The 13,345-nt window shown below is 39.4% G+C and overlaps 1 protein-coding gene across 5 annotated transcripts in view; it reads left to right on the top strand.

Moving 5' to 3' along the window:
* Positions 1-13,345, top strand: part of MAP3K4 (mitogen-activated protein kinase kinase kinase 4) — a 67,709-nt gene that overhangs the window by 15,833 nt on the left and 38,531 nt on the right. For all 5 annotated transcript variants that reach the window (XM_072141308.1, XM_072141307.1, XM_072141309.1 and 2 more), the window contains 3 exons: positions 8,808-8,998; positions 9,878-11,259; positions 12,857-13,114. In XM_072141308.1, the coding sequence (XP_071997409.1) occupies positions 8,808-8,998; positions 9,878-11,259; positions 12,857-13,114 (1,831 nt within the window). The remainder of the gene's footprint in view (positions 1-8,807; positions 8,999-9,877; positions 11,260-12,856; positions 13,115-13,345) is intronic.

Below are 13,345 nucleotides of genomic sequence, written 5' to 3'. Positions count from 1 at the left end.
CTTCAATTAGCTTCTGAACACAATGTCTAGTATCTGGCACAGATGAGACAGATCAGAGATGAAAGATGATGAGATCCATGAGCTGCATATTACACCCAGTGCAATTCATGAGCAGAATTTGCCGTGCACAACCATAAAAATCTGAAGATTTACGGTCGGATCCTGTGGCAACCGAAATTTTATACACCAGGACTGATAGAGACAGGTTTGACTTATATCTGTGGAATGTTGTATTTTTGTTAATAACAGTGAATTATAGAATGTGTTATTTTGTTTATGGGTTTATTTAAGAAATGTGTCTTTGTGGGAATACCCATTTTAAGTCTGGAAACGTGTGTCTAGTTTTTGGGAATTTTTTTCTTTTTTTTTTTTAAGGATTAATCTCGCACAAAAGTCTCACATTTTTAAGCAGCCCTTTGTCTACGCCTGGACTGGAGGTTATTTGCAGAAAAAATGTGGCTTTTTACTGTGATTGCGCCAAAAAATTGATGCCCCCCCCCCCCCCCCCGATTTGAGCTGCTAGATCACGGCCCCCCAATACAGTCGTTTGCATGGGGCCTAAGGGTGTGTTCACACGATGCATTTTAAAGGACAACTACCATTAGATTGACCGATGGTAGACTCCTATTACTGACCTGCTCCTTCCAGCCTCCTGTGCATACAACTCTTATTATAATCTTAAACAACCACGTTTTGTAGAAATACATGTTTTTAAAATATGCTAATTAGCTGGAGATCGTCTTTTTAATCTGCCCTGCACTACCAAAGATCCTTGTGGCCTCGCCCATGATGCTTGAAGAGAGGAATAAATTAAAAGCCAGCGATACCATGAAGCGCTCAGGTGTTGCGAGACATGTGCGCCTTTGGGTAATTTGCATATTTTAAAAACTTGTATTGCTTTAAAATGTGGCCATCCAAGATTATAATAACAAGAGTTGCATGCACAGAAGTCTGAAAGGAGCAGGAAAGTCGATATGATGGTAGATGTCCTTTACATCAGATATATCAGACGCAGACACTGGGTGTCCCCTGTAACTAACAGCGGACACCCCAGTGTCACACCACGGTCGGAGAGAGCATCGATCGTGGGTGTTTAAATGCTGACAGGGTATTGCAGGGTATTATCATGATCAAGCAATCAGACTATTGCTTGTTCATGTCCCATGGTGGATGAAATAGAAACGTTAAAAAAAAATGTTATTCAATAAAAAAATAATAAATGAATAAAAACTACCCATTAAAGAGAACCCGTCAGGCAAATTAACCCCCTAAACTAAATATATTTTCATAAACTGCCATTAGAAAGCATTGCCCCTGTCTCTTCATTGTCCATCTACATACCTGTAAACTTAAGCAATGAGGTCCTAAAGCTGTATGCAAATGACCTGTGAGATATCCAATGAGTCATTATCATATTGAAGCTGTCCAGCTTATTCATGAGTTGGTGGCACAGCCACAACCCCCAGTGCTTGACTGACAGTCTGTATAATGGTGTAATGGCTCCTCCATGTGCTTCCTGGTGCTGGCGGTCACACCCCCTGGAGCCTGTGTGTGCATAGGAGAGATACAACAGCTCCAGGCAGCCATGTTATAGCAGAACATGTCAGATACTTGTGTAGCTGATGTCTGTGTCTCACACGTGTATTAGGACAGAGCATGTCAGCAGGTAAAGCACAGACACTAGCAATGCTTTATTATACATTACACAGAGACATGGGCAGGGGGAGGGGCAACAGGGGTGACATCACTGCCTCTGACAATGTGCCCAGCCTCATTTACATAATAAAGAATATATGATTTTACAATGATTAATGTATGAATTGACTAGATAAAGGCTGGGATGGAATCCTTGTGAGCTGCTCTAACAGGTAGTGGTGACAGGACTAGGTGTCCTTTTAGATTTCATTTTATGTGTTAATGTGAAAAAAGGTTGAAAACATATCACCCGTAGAATAAAAATAAATCATTATTGAAACCGCAAGATGAACACTGGAAAAAAAACACCAAAAAAATCTGATTTGTACCTATTGCATCCCCCAAAACAATGCAATAAAAAGGGATTTAAAAAACATATCTGCTTTAGAATGATACTGGCGCAAGTTACTACATGTCCCGCAAAAAACAAGTCTGGCACCTAACTCGCCATTCCATGGGTGCTGGCAAGTTCCCCCTGCGCACTCCCCCCCCCCCCCCCCCTCCTCCCCCTCTCCATTGAGACTTGTAGATTTGCCATGTGTAATGATCTCTAATAGCCAGCAGATAGCAGGCTATTAGAGATCAGCAGTAAGATTGCTAAATACTGCAATACAGTAGTATTGCAGTATATAATATTAGCAATCAGAACCTGCAGGTTAAAAGTGCCCTGGAGGGTCTGAAATAATGGTTAAAAAAATTTCTTTTAAATTAAAAATGTAAGAGAATTAAAAGTTTAAATCTCACCCATTTCACTAGATCACATATAAAAATAAACAAACAGTAAATGTAGGTGTTGCTGCGCCCCAAAATGCCCGTTCTATCAAGGTATAAAAAAGATTATTCCCGGCCGTTGAACACCAAAACGGAAAATAGCACCCAAATTTTCGATTTGCCACTTTTCCCCATTTTTCCATTGATGAATATTTGAATAAATAGTGATCAAACAGTCATATAGGTCCCAAATTGATCTAAATTAATATGCCAGTACACACTGCAAAAATGTGGTATGGTCCGCATACCAAAGTGTGAAAAAGCTGTTGGCCTCTGAATTAGGCAAAAATAGAAAATATTTTTTTATGTACAAAAGATTTAAATCTTTAAAAAATAAAGCTCTGTACATGGAAAAATGAAAAAGATATGGGGAGCAAAGAAATGGAATCGCAAAATCGAAAAGAGGGCATTGGCGGGAAGGGGATTATAGTATTTATTCTGTATAACAAAAAACTTGAACTTGAGGAAAAACTACCTTCAAAATCTAGCATGATAAACCAGGGACACTTACATATAGATCCAGTCACTGTAACTATGGTAATCTTCTTCATATGTTATACATTGGTTATTTCCTTCTAAACTTTTACAATTACCGTACACTCCGGCGTATAAGACGACTTTTGAAGACAGAAAAATCTTCTGTCTTCTCTGGGGTCGTCTTATACGCCGGTAATCGCGACCGCCCGCCGTGTACTCAATGCGGCGGTCGGGTCGCGCTGCATGGAGAGGGCTCACGGGCTGAGCCCTCTCCATAGCCGGTAAGTCTTTGCTGCATAGACCCGAGGCTATTTCGTTTTAACCCCTTCATTACAATATGCTGATAGCACATTGTAATGAATGAGTAAAATCCCCATATACTGCCATATTGTAGTATGGCAGTTTATGGTAGGATCGATCAGACAACCTAGGGTTAAAGCACCCTAGGGAGTCTGAAAAATAGTATAAATAAAAATAAAAAAAAAGTTAAAAAAAAAAAAATTATAATAAAAAAACCTAAAATTTCAAATCACCCCCCTTTCCCTAGAACTGACATAAATATAAATAAACAGTAAAAATCATAAACACATCAGGTATCGAAAATGGCACTTTTTTGCCATTTTGAAAAATATAAAAAAATCTATAAAAAGTGATCAAAAGGTCGTACAGTCCTAAAAATGATATCATTGAAAATATTATCAAATTTCGCAAAAAATGATACCACCCACAGCTCCGTACACCAAAGTATAAAAAAGTTATTAGCGCCAGAAGTTGGCAAAATCAAAAAAATAATTTTTGTACAGGAGGTTTTCATTTTTGTAAATGTATGAAAACATTATAAAACCTATACAAATTTGGTATCCCCGTAATCGTACCGACTCAAAGAGTAAAATAAAATCATTTGGGGCGCTCAGTGAAAGACGTAATATCCAAGCCCACAAGAAAATGGCGCAAATGCTTTTTTTCATTGCATTTGGAATTTTTTTCCCGCTTCGGAGTACATGGCATGGAATATTTAATAAAATAAAAATTTAAGGTACAGTATGGTAACATTTACAGTAAAATGGACGATGGTAATGTTGTTGTTGTATGCCTTATGTTTATGAGCGACAGTTTTCCTGCTATATACCTGCATGTCATAAGAATTTAAATTAAAAAAAGGACCATGTTAAATTCAAATCTGTTTTTTGAAAAATTTTTACCGGTGTTTTGTATGCGTTGGAAAAAGGGTAGTCTTATACGGCGAATATATCTTAAACAGGAAAGTAGGGGGGTCGTCTTATACACCAGGTCGTCTTTATACGCCGGAATATACGGTATGCGTATGAGCCTGAGGGGCTCTAGGGGGGTGTTTCCAGAGTCCCTCAGTGATATCAGTGGATAGAGACTGAACACGAGGCACCACATTTCTGCAGCGAACACGCTGTCTGAATAAGCCCTAACAGTCAGGTTTGTATCCATTCAGAAAATTTATCACGCACAGTTTTGTGAACACTATGGCAGATCCCAATTTTTTGTATGCTGTTTTATTTGGAATATTTTTGTCAATTTCTTCCCCTAGTTCTCTTGTATTAGATCAGTATCTCTCTGCTAGGCTTACTGTTAACACTCTCTGCTTGGGGTGGAGACATGGATGACTCATTGTTGTAGGAAGGTTTCTACACAATGAATCTTCTGTACAGAAACCAGTGCTGGTTCATTTATTACTCTGCACATCTGTGGAATGGGCTGATGCCTCAACACTGAATTACTCAAGTATGAAATATTCAAAACTGTGTTTTTAACCTAAAGATTCATTGTCCTATATGAAAATGGAAAACGCTGATGTTAGAAATTGACTATTGTGTAGTAGCGGCACCTTTGAATACTGATAGAAATGCAGCTGCCACTCAAGTATGTAGTTGTTTTGGCAATGTATATCCCTTAGGCCAGTGATGGCTAACCTATGGCACTCGTGCCAGAGGTGGCACTCGGAGCCCTTTCTGTGGGCACTCAGGCCATCACCAGAGATGACTCCAGGTATCTTCCTGCAGTCCCAGACAGCCCAGGACTTGCTGTGCAAAGAGGTATTTTAAAGTGACAGCTCTACCTGGGACTATTTTCTGCTATATTGGTGCCTCAGGTGCTGGTATCAATGAAAACTTGGACAGAGAAGGGAGTATAAATCACAAATTAAATTTCTGTGTTGGCACTTTGCGATAAATAAGCGGGACTTTGTTGAAGTTTGGGCACTCGGTCTCTAAAAGGTTCGCCATCACTGCCTTAGGCTATCTGCACACGTAGCGGGTGTCATGCTGGAAAAACTGCATGTAAATCCACAAGTTTCTTAAAATGCACATGAAAAATGCAAAGCCATAGCCATTGATTCATTGATTTTCTGCATTGCACAACTGTCAAAAAACCAATCCTGTACTTTGCTTTAATGCTACTGTAATATACAGCAGAATTTCTGAACACAAAATCCACACAGAAAAACAGTGCATAATATTCTCTGTGTTCAGGTAGCCTTAATCTGTAAAGGTTACAGCTGCACATAAGCAGAAATTTAGCACATGCACCATTTATATTTCTAGTTGCAGGGATATACCACTGTGGCTGGCACACCCATCCAGGCAGCTGCATACTGCTGGCATTTCTTGGGCCACTTTAAAGGTTGTAGTGGGTTGTGCCTTTTGAAGTAGTTGCCAAATATTGAATCTCATTGCCGTGTTCCAAATGTCATCTTCAAATGAAAACATAATAATGTTTACATGAATGGATTTTAGTTAAAATGGGTCAATAACAAAATAGGAAATAAATGTATTATTATTGTATCAAGCTCGGCTTAAGTATATCCGAACTCCACCCTCTTCTGCTGGAAGTGGTAATTATTGTGAATAGAGGGAACTCAATGTTTTATTTTGCAAGAAATAATGACAACTGCATGCAAAAAAAAGTGTGTACTGGTGAGATCATAAAGCTACAATGAATGAGAGGGGATCATTAGCTTGGAAGTTTTTGTTATTTAGGGCCAGTTCACCTCTATTGCATGGTTATGTGGCAGTGGTTATATAAGCCATCTTTATTGTCTGTTTTTTCTGCAATAAAACTGAGGGATATTTTAGGACTGGGAAGGCTAAAAGCAAGTAAAGCACCCTTCAACTCCTCTGGTTATACCTGTGACTTTATGCACTAGTCCCTATTTTTTTGTACAGGGATGAAAAGATGAATAGCTATTCACCCTTCATACATGACAGATGGTTCCAGGGAGAGAGCATTGTACTTTGGAAGGAAGTAAAACAAAAGTGTTCATCTGTTTTGTGCTACAGGGTTGGTTTTTGGACCATTGACCGGTTGTCTATTCTGTTAAAGATTAGCCTCAGAGTCCAGCATTTGTTCTAATGCATGATTAGTTTGTTTTGTTTTGTAAAGATTTTGCATTGGCACCACTGGAAAATATTTGAATACACATTAAGGCTACATTCACAGGACTGTATGGGGGATGCATGTATGTTTGCAAGCTCCTCCCTCTCCAACCTGTGAGCCCTGTGAAGGAGCAGGAAGGAGGAGCTGTACAGGAGCAAAAAGGTGTGGGCCAGGAGTTGAGGAGTCTGCGGCACAGACTATTTTTAAAATGCATCCAAACCAAAGCCCAACCCCTAGGAGTACACAGAGGAGTCAGTTAGGATGTCATAAGTTATAACACACACTTATATTGTAATGCAAATGCTTGGAGAAAACAGAAAGGCATATTTGCAATGCAACTGTAATGGACTTGTCTTTAGTGAAAATGAGGTCCCTGGTAACAAGTTACCTTTAAAGAGAACCCGTCAGGCAAAATAACCCCCCTAATCTAAATATATTTTCATAAACTGCCATTAGAAAGCATTGCCTCTATCCCTTCATTGTCCCTCTACATGCCTGTAAATCTAAGCAATGAGGTCCTAAAGCTGTATGCAAATGACCTGTGAAATGTCCAATGAGTCATTAGCATATGCAAGCTGTCCAGCTTATTCATGAGTGGGAGGTACAGCCACACCCCCAGTGCATGACTGACAGCCTGTATAATGATGTGAGGCTGTATAATGATGTGCTTCCTGTTGCTGGTGGTCACAGCCCCTGCAGCCTGTGTGTTTATAGGAGAGATACAACAGCTCCAGGCAGCCATGTTATAGCAGAACATGTCAGGTACTTGTGTAGCTGATGTCTGTGTCTCACACATGTGTACTAGGAGGATGCAGCATGTCAGCAGATGCAGCACACACACTAGCAATACTTTACTATACATTACACATAGACTTGAGCAGGTTGAGGAGAGGGGTAACAGGGGTGACATCACTGCCTCTGACCATGTGACCAGCCTCATTTACATAATAAAGAATAGATGATTTTACAATGATTAATGTATGAAATAACTACATAAAGGCTGGGATGGGATCCTAGTGAGCTGCTCCAACAGATAGAGGTGACAGAAATTGTGACAGAGACCTGATGACAGGTGTCCTTTAAAGGAAACCTACCACTTGTAGTGGCAGGTTTCCGATGGCAATACCGAGCACCAGCTCAGGGTGAGCTGGTGCCGGAGCTTATTTTAGTTAGTGTTTTAAATCGCGGTTTAAAACACTTTTTAAACGCTATAGCCGGCGCAGGCAGGTACGCGCTTGGCGCTTACCGTGCACGCGGCTCTCATTCACTTCCTATGTAGCCGCGCGCACGGTAAGCGCCGAGCGCGTACCTGCCTGCGCCGGCTATAGCGTTTAAAAAGTGTTTTAAACCGCGATACCGCGGTTTAAAACACTAACTAAAATAACCTCCGGCACCAGCTCACCCTGAGCTGGTGCCCGGTATTGCCATCGGAAACCTGCCACTACAAGTGGTAGGTTTCCTTTAAGAGCATACACAGTGAAGTGAGGCTCACTGAGCTCGGCTACACTATTCACATTGAACATGCGCCTGCGGTCTAATGGTAGCTACTCACTGGAAACCCCACTCCGCTTTAACACCTCAAATCTCGGGAATGGATGGGATATGGATGAGCTAAAAACTTTTTGGTCTGATGCTGATTGATCAATCTTGGGCAGTTTTAATATAAATTTTCATCTCATTTTTAGATGGCTTAGTTTGAGTGAATATTGCTCCATAATTTTGCATATTTTTGGGAGCATGTCCCCATTTCTTGTACTTGTAGTGTAGAAATCGATTTCAAATGTGGCATTTGATGAATTTTGAGGGTTGAGAAATCTGTCCTTATGTGGCCGTGTGCTGTTTTCCAAGTAAATTTATACGGAATGGGAGGTTAGTTTTATGTCCTGAAAAAAATTGTTTATTTGGAAAACACTCAAAATTATGTTTTGCTGTTTTCTAAGAAAATGATTAGAATGTTACCTACACACATTCACATGTTATGTCAAGCCAAAGAGCTTAACTTTTAGAGGAGACAGAGTTCACGGTGACACATCCGACCGACTGTGTTCAGACTGGACTGATGATTTGATGTTTGCTGACATGTTTTTTTTTTTGCCTGTTTTTACCATTGCTTGGTGTAGCTGCTGACAGTAAACAGATCAATTGCTCTTTACCTGTAAACATTTTCATAGGGTTGACTAATTGTGATGTCTGTTTATGGCACTTACGTCAGACAATGTACTGTAGTCTGGGAGCTGGGAGATGTTGTTATTGAAATTTCTAAGCTGAAAAAGATGCATTTTTCATTTATAAAACACTTGACATTGCTTTGACATTTGAAAAATGTCCAACAATAGTTAAAATTCACTTTTTCAACCTTACGAAAGATGATATTCTACAACATTGTCTGCCATCATCTTATGAACATACGTCTTTCTGTTTTATGAGTCATTGTATTAAAGTTGCCCTCTGTGTTTCAGGCACATGCGCAAAACAGAAAATGCTGCTGGAGACAATTTGGGTTGTGAAGCTGATGAGTTTTCGGATGAATCAAATGCTGAAACCTTCTATGGTACCTCTCCTCCCAGCACTCCCCGACAGATGAAACGTATGTCAACCAAACATCAGCGGAACTCCACCGGGAGGCCTGTCAATCGGACTTTATGTAAAGGTCAGTCATTGAGGAACAGCGAGTTAAGCTACAATTCTTTTAATGGAAATTTAATTAAAAAAAAAAAGGTTTCACTTGCATTTAACTTTCACTGCCAAGGTTGTATGTAATATTTTAAGACTTGGGACACTTAAAATTTATTCTAAATATACAAGTATACTATGGTTAAAATATTACTGTTTTGATCTTGGTGTTTATAGGAAACGCAGAATTAGTTTTCAGGTAATAGTTGGCTTAATATACAGCACTAAAGAAGAACATGCAGCCAAAGACATTGACATACGATTGGCCATTGTGGGTCTAGGAACAATCTGACTGCATATTGGCTGTTTTTCACTTTTGTGGGCAGAGCCCTAACTCTAGGATCAGCTAAAAGAACTTCTTGGTGCTTTAGACATGTCTGCTTTATAAGAACTGTGTGAAATAATGATTCTGAAACACCTTTCTGTATGATCTTCTATTATTCCTCCTGTAAATGGATAGTTAAGTTGAGAACTGGTTAATGGGTTTCTTCTACCACTGCACAGTGACAGAGTATTTACAGACAAACTCAGATGACAATGGATATAGTAGTGTTCACTTGTCAATTGATTCATACGACACACAGTTCTAAGACTGTTCTAAGGCTGTTACGCTATAACAATTCGATAGGATTCAAGCGTATGTATCCTAGGCCATTACCAACCTGAAACCTGGAATACTGTATAGCTATGGCAGATAACAGATGTGCACTGTCAATGAACTCTTATTCCCATTTATGTGCTTGGTATAGCGGTATACTTTTGGATTTTTAAAACTACAATGTGTAAATGCTTTATTATATGAGGACTTGAAGCATTACTTTAGGAAAGATGTAACTTTCCCCTGTCTACATTTCAGAAAAGATGAGCACACCAAACCAGACACCTTCAAAAGAAATAAGTAAAAGTTCTGATAATGTAGAGGATCACAGCTATCGCCAAGAAAAAAAGAACAGAGCAACGCTCCGGACAACGGAAAGAGATCACAAAAAAAATGTGCAATGTTCCTTTATGCTGGATCCAGGCTGTGGATCCTTGCCAAAAAAATCCATAGCAGATGTTGATCTTAATAAGCCTTACCTCAGCCTTGGCTGCAGCAATGCCAAGCTACCAGTGTCTGTGCCTGTTCCTATTTCCAGGACAACACGACAGACCTCAAGAACAGACTGTCCGGCAGACCGCTTAAAATTTTTTGAGACTCTCCGTCTTCTGCTTAAGCTTACTTCAGTCTCAAAAAAAAAGGAAAGGGAACAGAGGGGCCAGGAAAACACCTCTTCGACATGGTTTAATAGATCGAATGAACTCTTTTGGCTAGAGCTACAAGCCTGGCATGCTGGCCGCAGTATTAATGACCAAGACTTGTATCTGTACACAGCCCGACAGGCCATACCAGAAATCATCAATGAAATACTAACTTTTAAAGTCAACTATGGGAGACTACCCTCTGTCAGCAATGGGGAAGATCTCAATGGGGCTTTCTCTGGGACGTGTGCGGATTCTCATGAAGCTGTTCCAGGCGGTCACTTAAGCTATCATGACCACATCCAGAAACAAAGAGTCTCCTTTGAGCAAGTGAAACAGATAATGGAACTCCTAGAGTATATTGAGGCACTTTACCCATCTTTACAAGCTCTTCAGAGAGACTATGAGAAATATGCTGCAAAAGACTTTCAAGCACGAGTGCAGGCACTCTGTTTATGGCTTAATATAACCAAGGACCTGAATCACAAGCTCAGGATTATGGGGACTGTTTTGGGTATAAAAAATCTTTCGGACATTGGCTGGCCAGTGTTTGAGATATCTTCACCCCGTCCATCAAACGGGCCAGAAGAAGAGGGCGATGATATGGAAGAGGAAGGGGTTATGAGCACGGACAGCTCAGGAACTTGTACAGAGGAAAGTGAAGTTGAAAATGATGGGATTGATAATATGCTGGATGCCAGGCGGGGCTCTGATAGTAATGCAAACAACAAGTCAAAGGTTCATTTTAAAAAAGAGGATAGCCACTTTCATAAACTGGACAAGTACGTGTCAGAGGATGACTCGTGCTGGGTGACTTCCGAGTGCAGTCATGAGGGTGGATGTAGTAGGGATTGTTTGACTTCAATATACAGACCATTTGTGGACAAGGCATTAAAGCAAATGGGACTGCGCAAGCTGATTTTAAGGCTTCATAAATTAATGCATGGATCACTTCAGAGGGCACGGACGGCTTTGATAAAGACTGATCATCAGCTGGAGGTTAGTGTATATGGGCTTTTATGAAATGTTTTATGATGATGGGTTACAAGAAATATGGGTTCTGCTAATAAAAAGGCTATTGCTGTCGGCTTCCATAACAATTTTCAATGATCTGTCTTATTTTTCATTATTCTGTTGACATTCTTCCTAGAAATGTATAAACATTGGCAACTTGAGAGTGGATAACAGTGAAACAGATTTGGTAGAAAATCAAACTTTTTTTTACCCAATCCTTTGCATCCTCTTAATATCCTGTCCAGTGTAATAAAACCCTATTTCATACTTCAAATGCTGCAGCATACATTTTCAGCCTTTAAAGGGGTTTTCCCATGAAACAAATTAGGCTTCTATCTCAGTGATGAAACCCCCACAGATCATGAGAAAAAGGCGTCAGATGGGGTCTGGTATACCTCCATCCGATCCCCAGTCGTTCCCCTAGATGAGTGGATATCCCCCCCCACCCCTCCGTCTTATTTAATTTTTTAAGTTTAAAAATGTTATTTTTCTGTTTGTTCACAATTTGGCAACAATTCCATTCATATTCATATCCCTGTTTACTCTCACTTTGAGAACATCCCCAACTGTGTTCCCAAATCAGAAAAGTGAAATTAAATTGTTTGTGGGTGTTGTTGATGGTTTCTATTCTTCCGTATGTGTGTAGAGTCTTCCCTCAAGTGTTTCCATCTTTGTTGATAATATATAAAAAATATTGTGCCTCATTGCAGGTTTCATAATGAAGCAAAATATTTATTTTACAACTCTTGATTTCTAATATTGGAAGATAGGACTGCTAAAATCTAGCTATTACCATTTGAGTATCTGTTCCAATGTTAGGTTTAAAAATGCAAACTCTGATGTTATAGAGCAAGAAGAGCTGAGCAAACTAATATAAAGTTTTCTGGGAGAAGATTCTTTTTTCTGTAACTTACATATTTGTTCCTTTTATGCTGCGACATGCCAGGGTGGTTCTGCTTAGTGATTGATAGCCATTGATAGCTATACTAAGATAACCATCACTGATCACTGAGTGGGACACCTCCCCTTTTTAATTTCTCAGCATAAAATGAGCCACAATATTAACAAATAAATGAATGAATAGCTAGCTGCACTTCTCCTTCCAAAAAACTATAAAACTGCCTTGTACAGTCTGCTCTGCCAAATGTGATGGGTTCCCTTTAACATCTGTTGCCACGCGTAGATGATAGATAGAACAGATACAAATCAGTAGATTTGTTTTTGCTTTATCTTAATATGTAACTTTTATCAGTATTTACTTTCAGGGAACTGTTTCAGAAATTGCTCTCAGAAGTAAAGTATGGGTAATAGGAGCAATATTGTGTTCCACTAGAATGTTACAGACTGTACTTTTTGTAGCAGATAAACACTTCTGTAATGTCATAAACACAAATCTTTGAGGTTTTCCTAAATTATGCCCTGGTACATTTTCTGCCTGTTGTGCTGGAGTCTTTCTTTTCACTGCTGTTTGTCAAAATCTGGATGTTTAAATAATGTGGCTTAATGACTCGATAGTTACACATCATATCTGACCTAAACAGTCTTTACATTGATGTTGTGTTTTGTGTTTTTATGAGAACAGTCTTCAGAATTCCCAGACCTCATGTTATGTTCTGATTATTTACCGGACCTGTTGAAGCAGTCTTCTAATTCCACCCACAACTGGGAACCATCTAGCGACCCTATTTCCATAGAAGAGCTGAGTGCCATGGACTTGCCATCATTTGAGCCAGCCTTCCTAGTCCTTTGTCGTGTACTTTTAAATGTAATTCATGAATGTCTCAAATTGAGATTAGAGCAAAGACCAGCTGGGGAACCGTCACTTCTCAGCATTAAACAGGTTGGTATTGAATACAAGAAATAATAGTTTCTTTGTATTTGAGCATTGTTGAAATTCATTTAATAAAGCAATTTTGGGGCATTTTATCAATGCCTTTTTGCCATAGAAAAAATATCAAACCCTCAGTTTGTGTCTCTTTGTCCTCTATTTGCACCAAAAGATGCAAATAGGTTTAATCATTTACAAGAAGTAAATTATCCAATTTATTACAAATGAAAGTAAAATTCAAAC

This window comes from Engystomops pustulosus, chromosome 3, assembly GCF_040894005.1.
Source record: "Engystomops pustulosus chromosome 3, aEngPut4.maternal, whole genome shotgun sequence".
In the NCBI taxonomy this organism is placed as follows: Eukaryota; Metazoa; Chordata; class Amphibia; order Anura; family Leptodactylidae; genus Engystomops; species Engystomops pustulosus.
The sequence above is the reverse complement of the archived record's forward strand: the minus strand, read 5'-3'. Positions and strand labels throughout refer to the sequence as shown.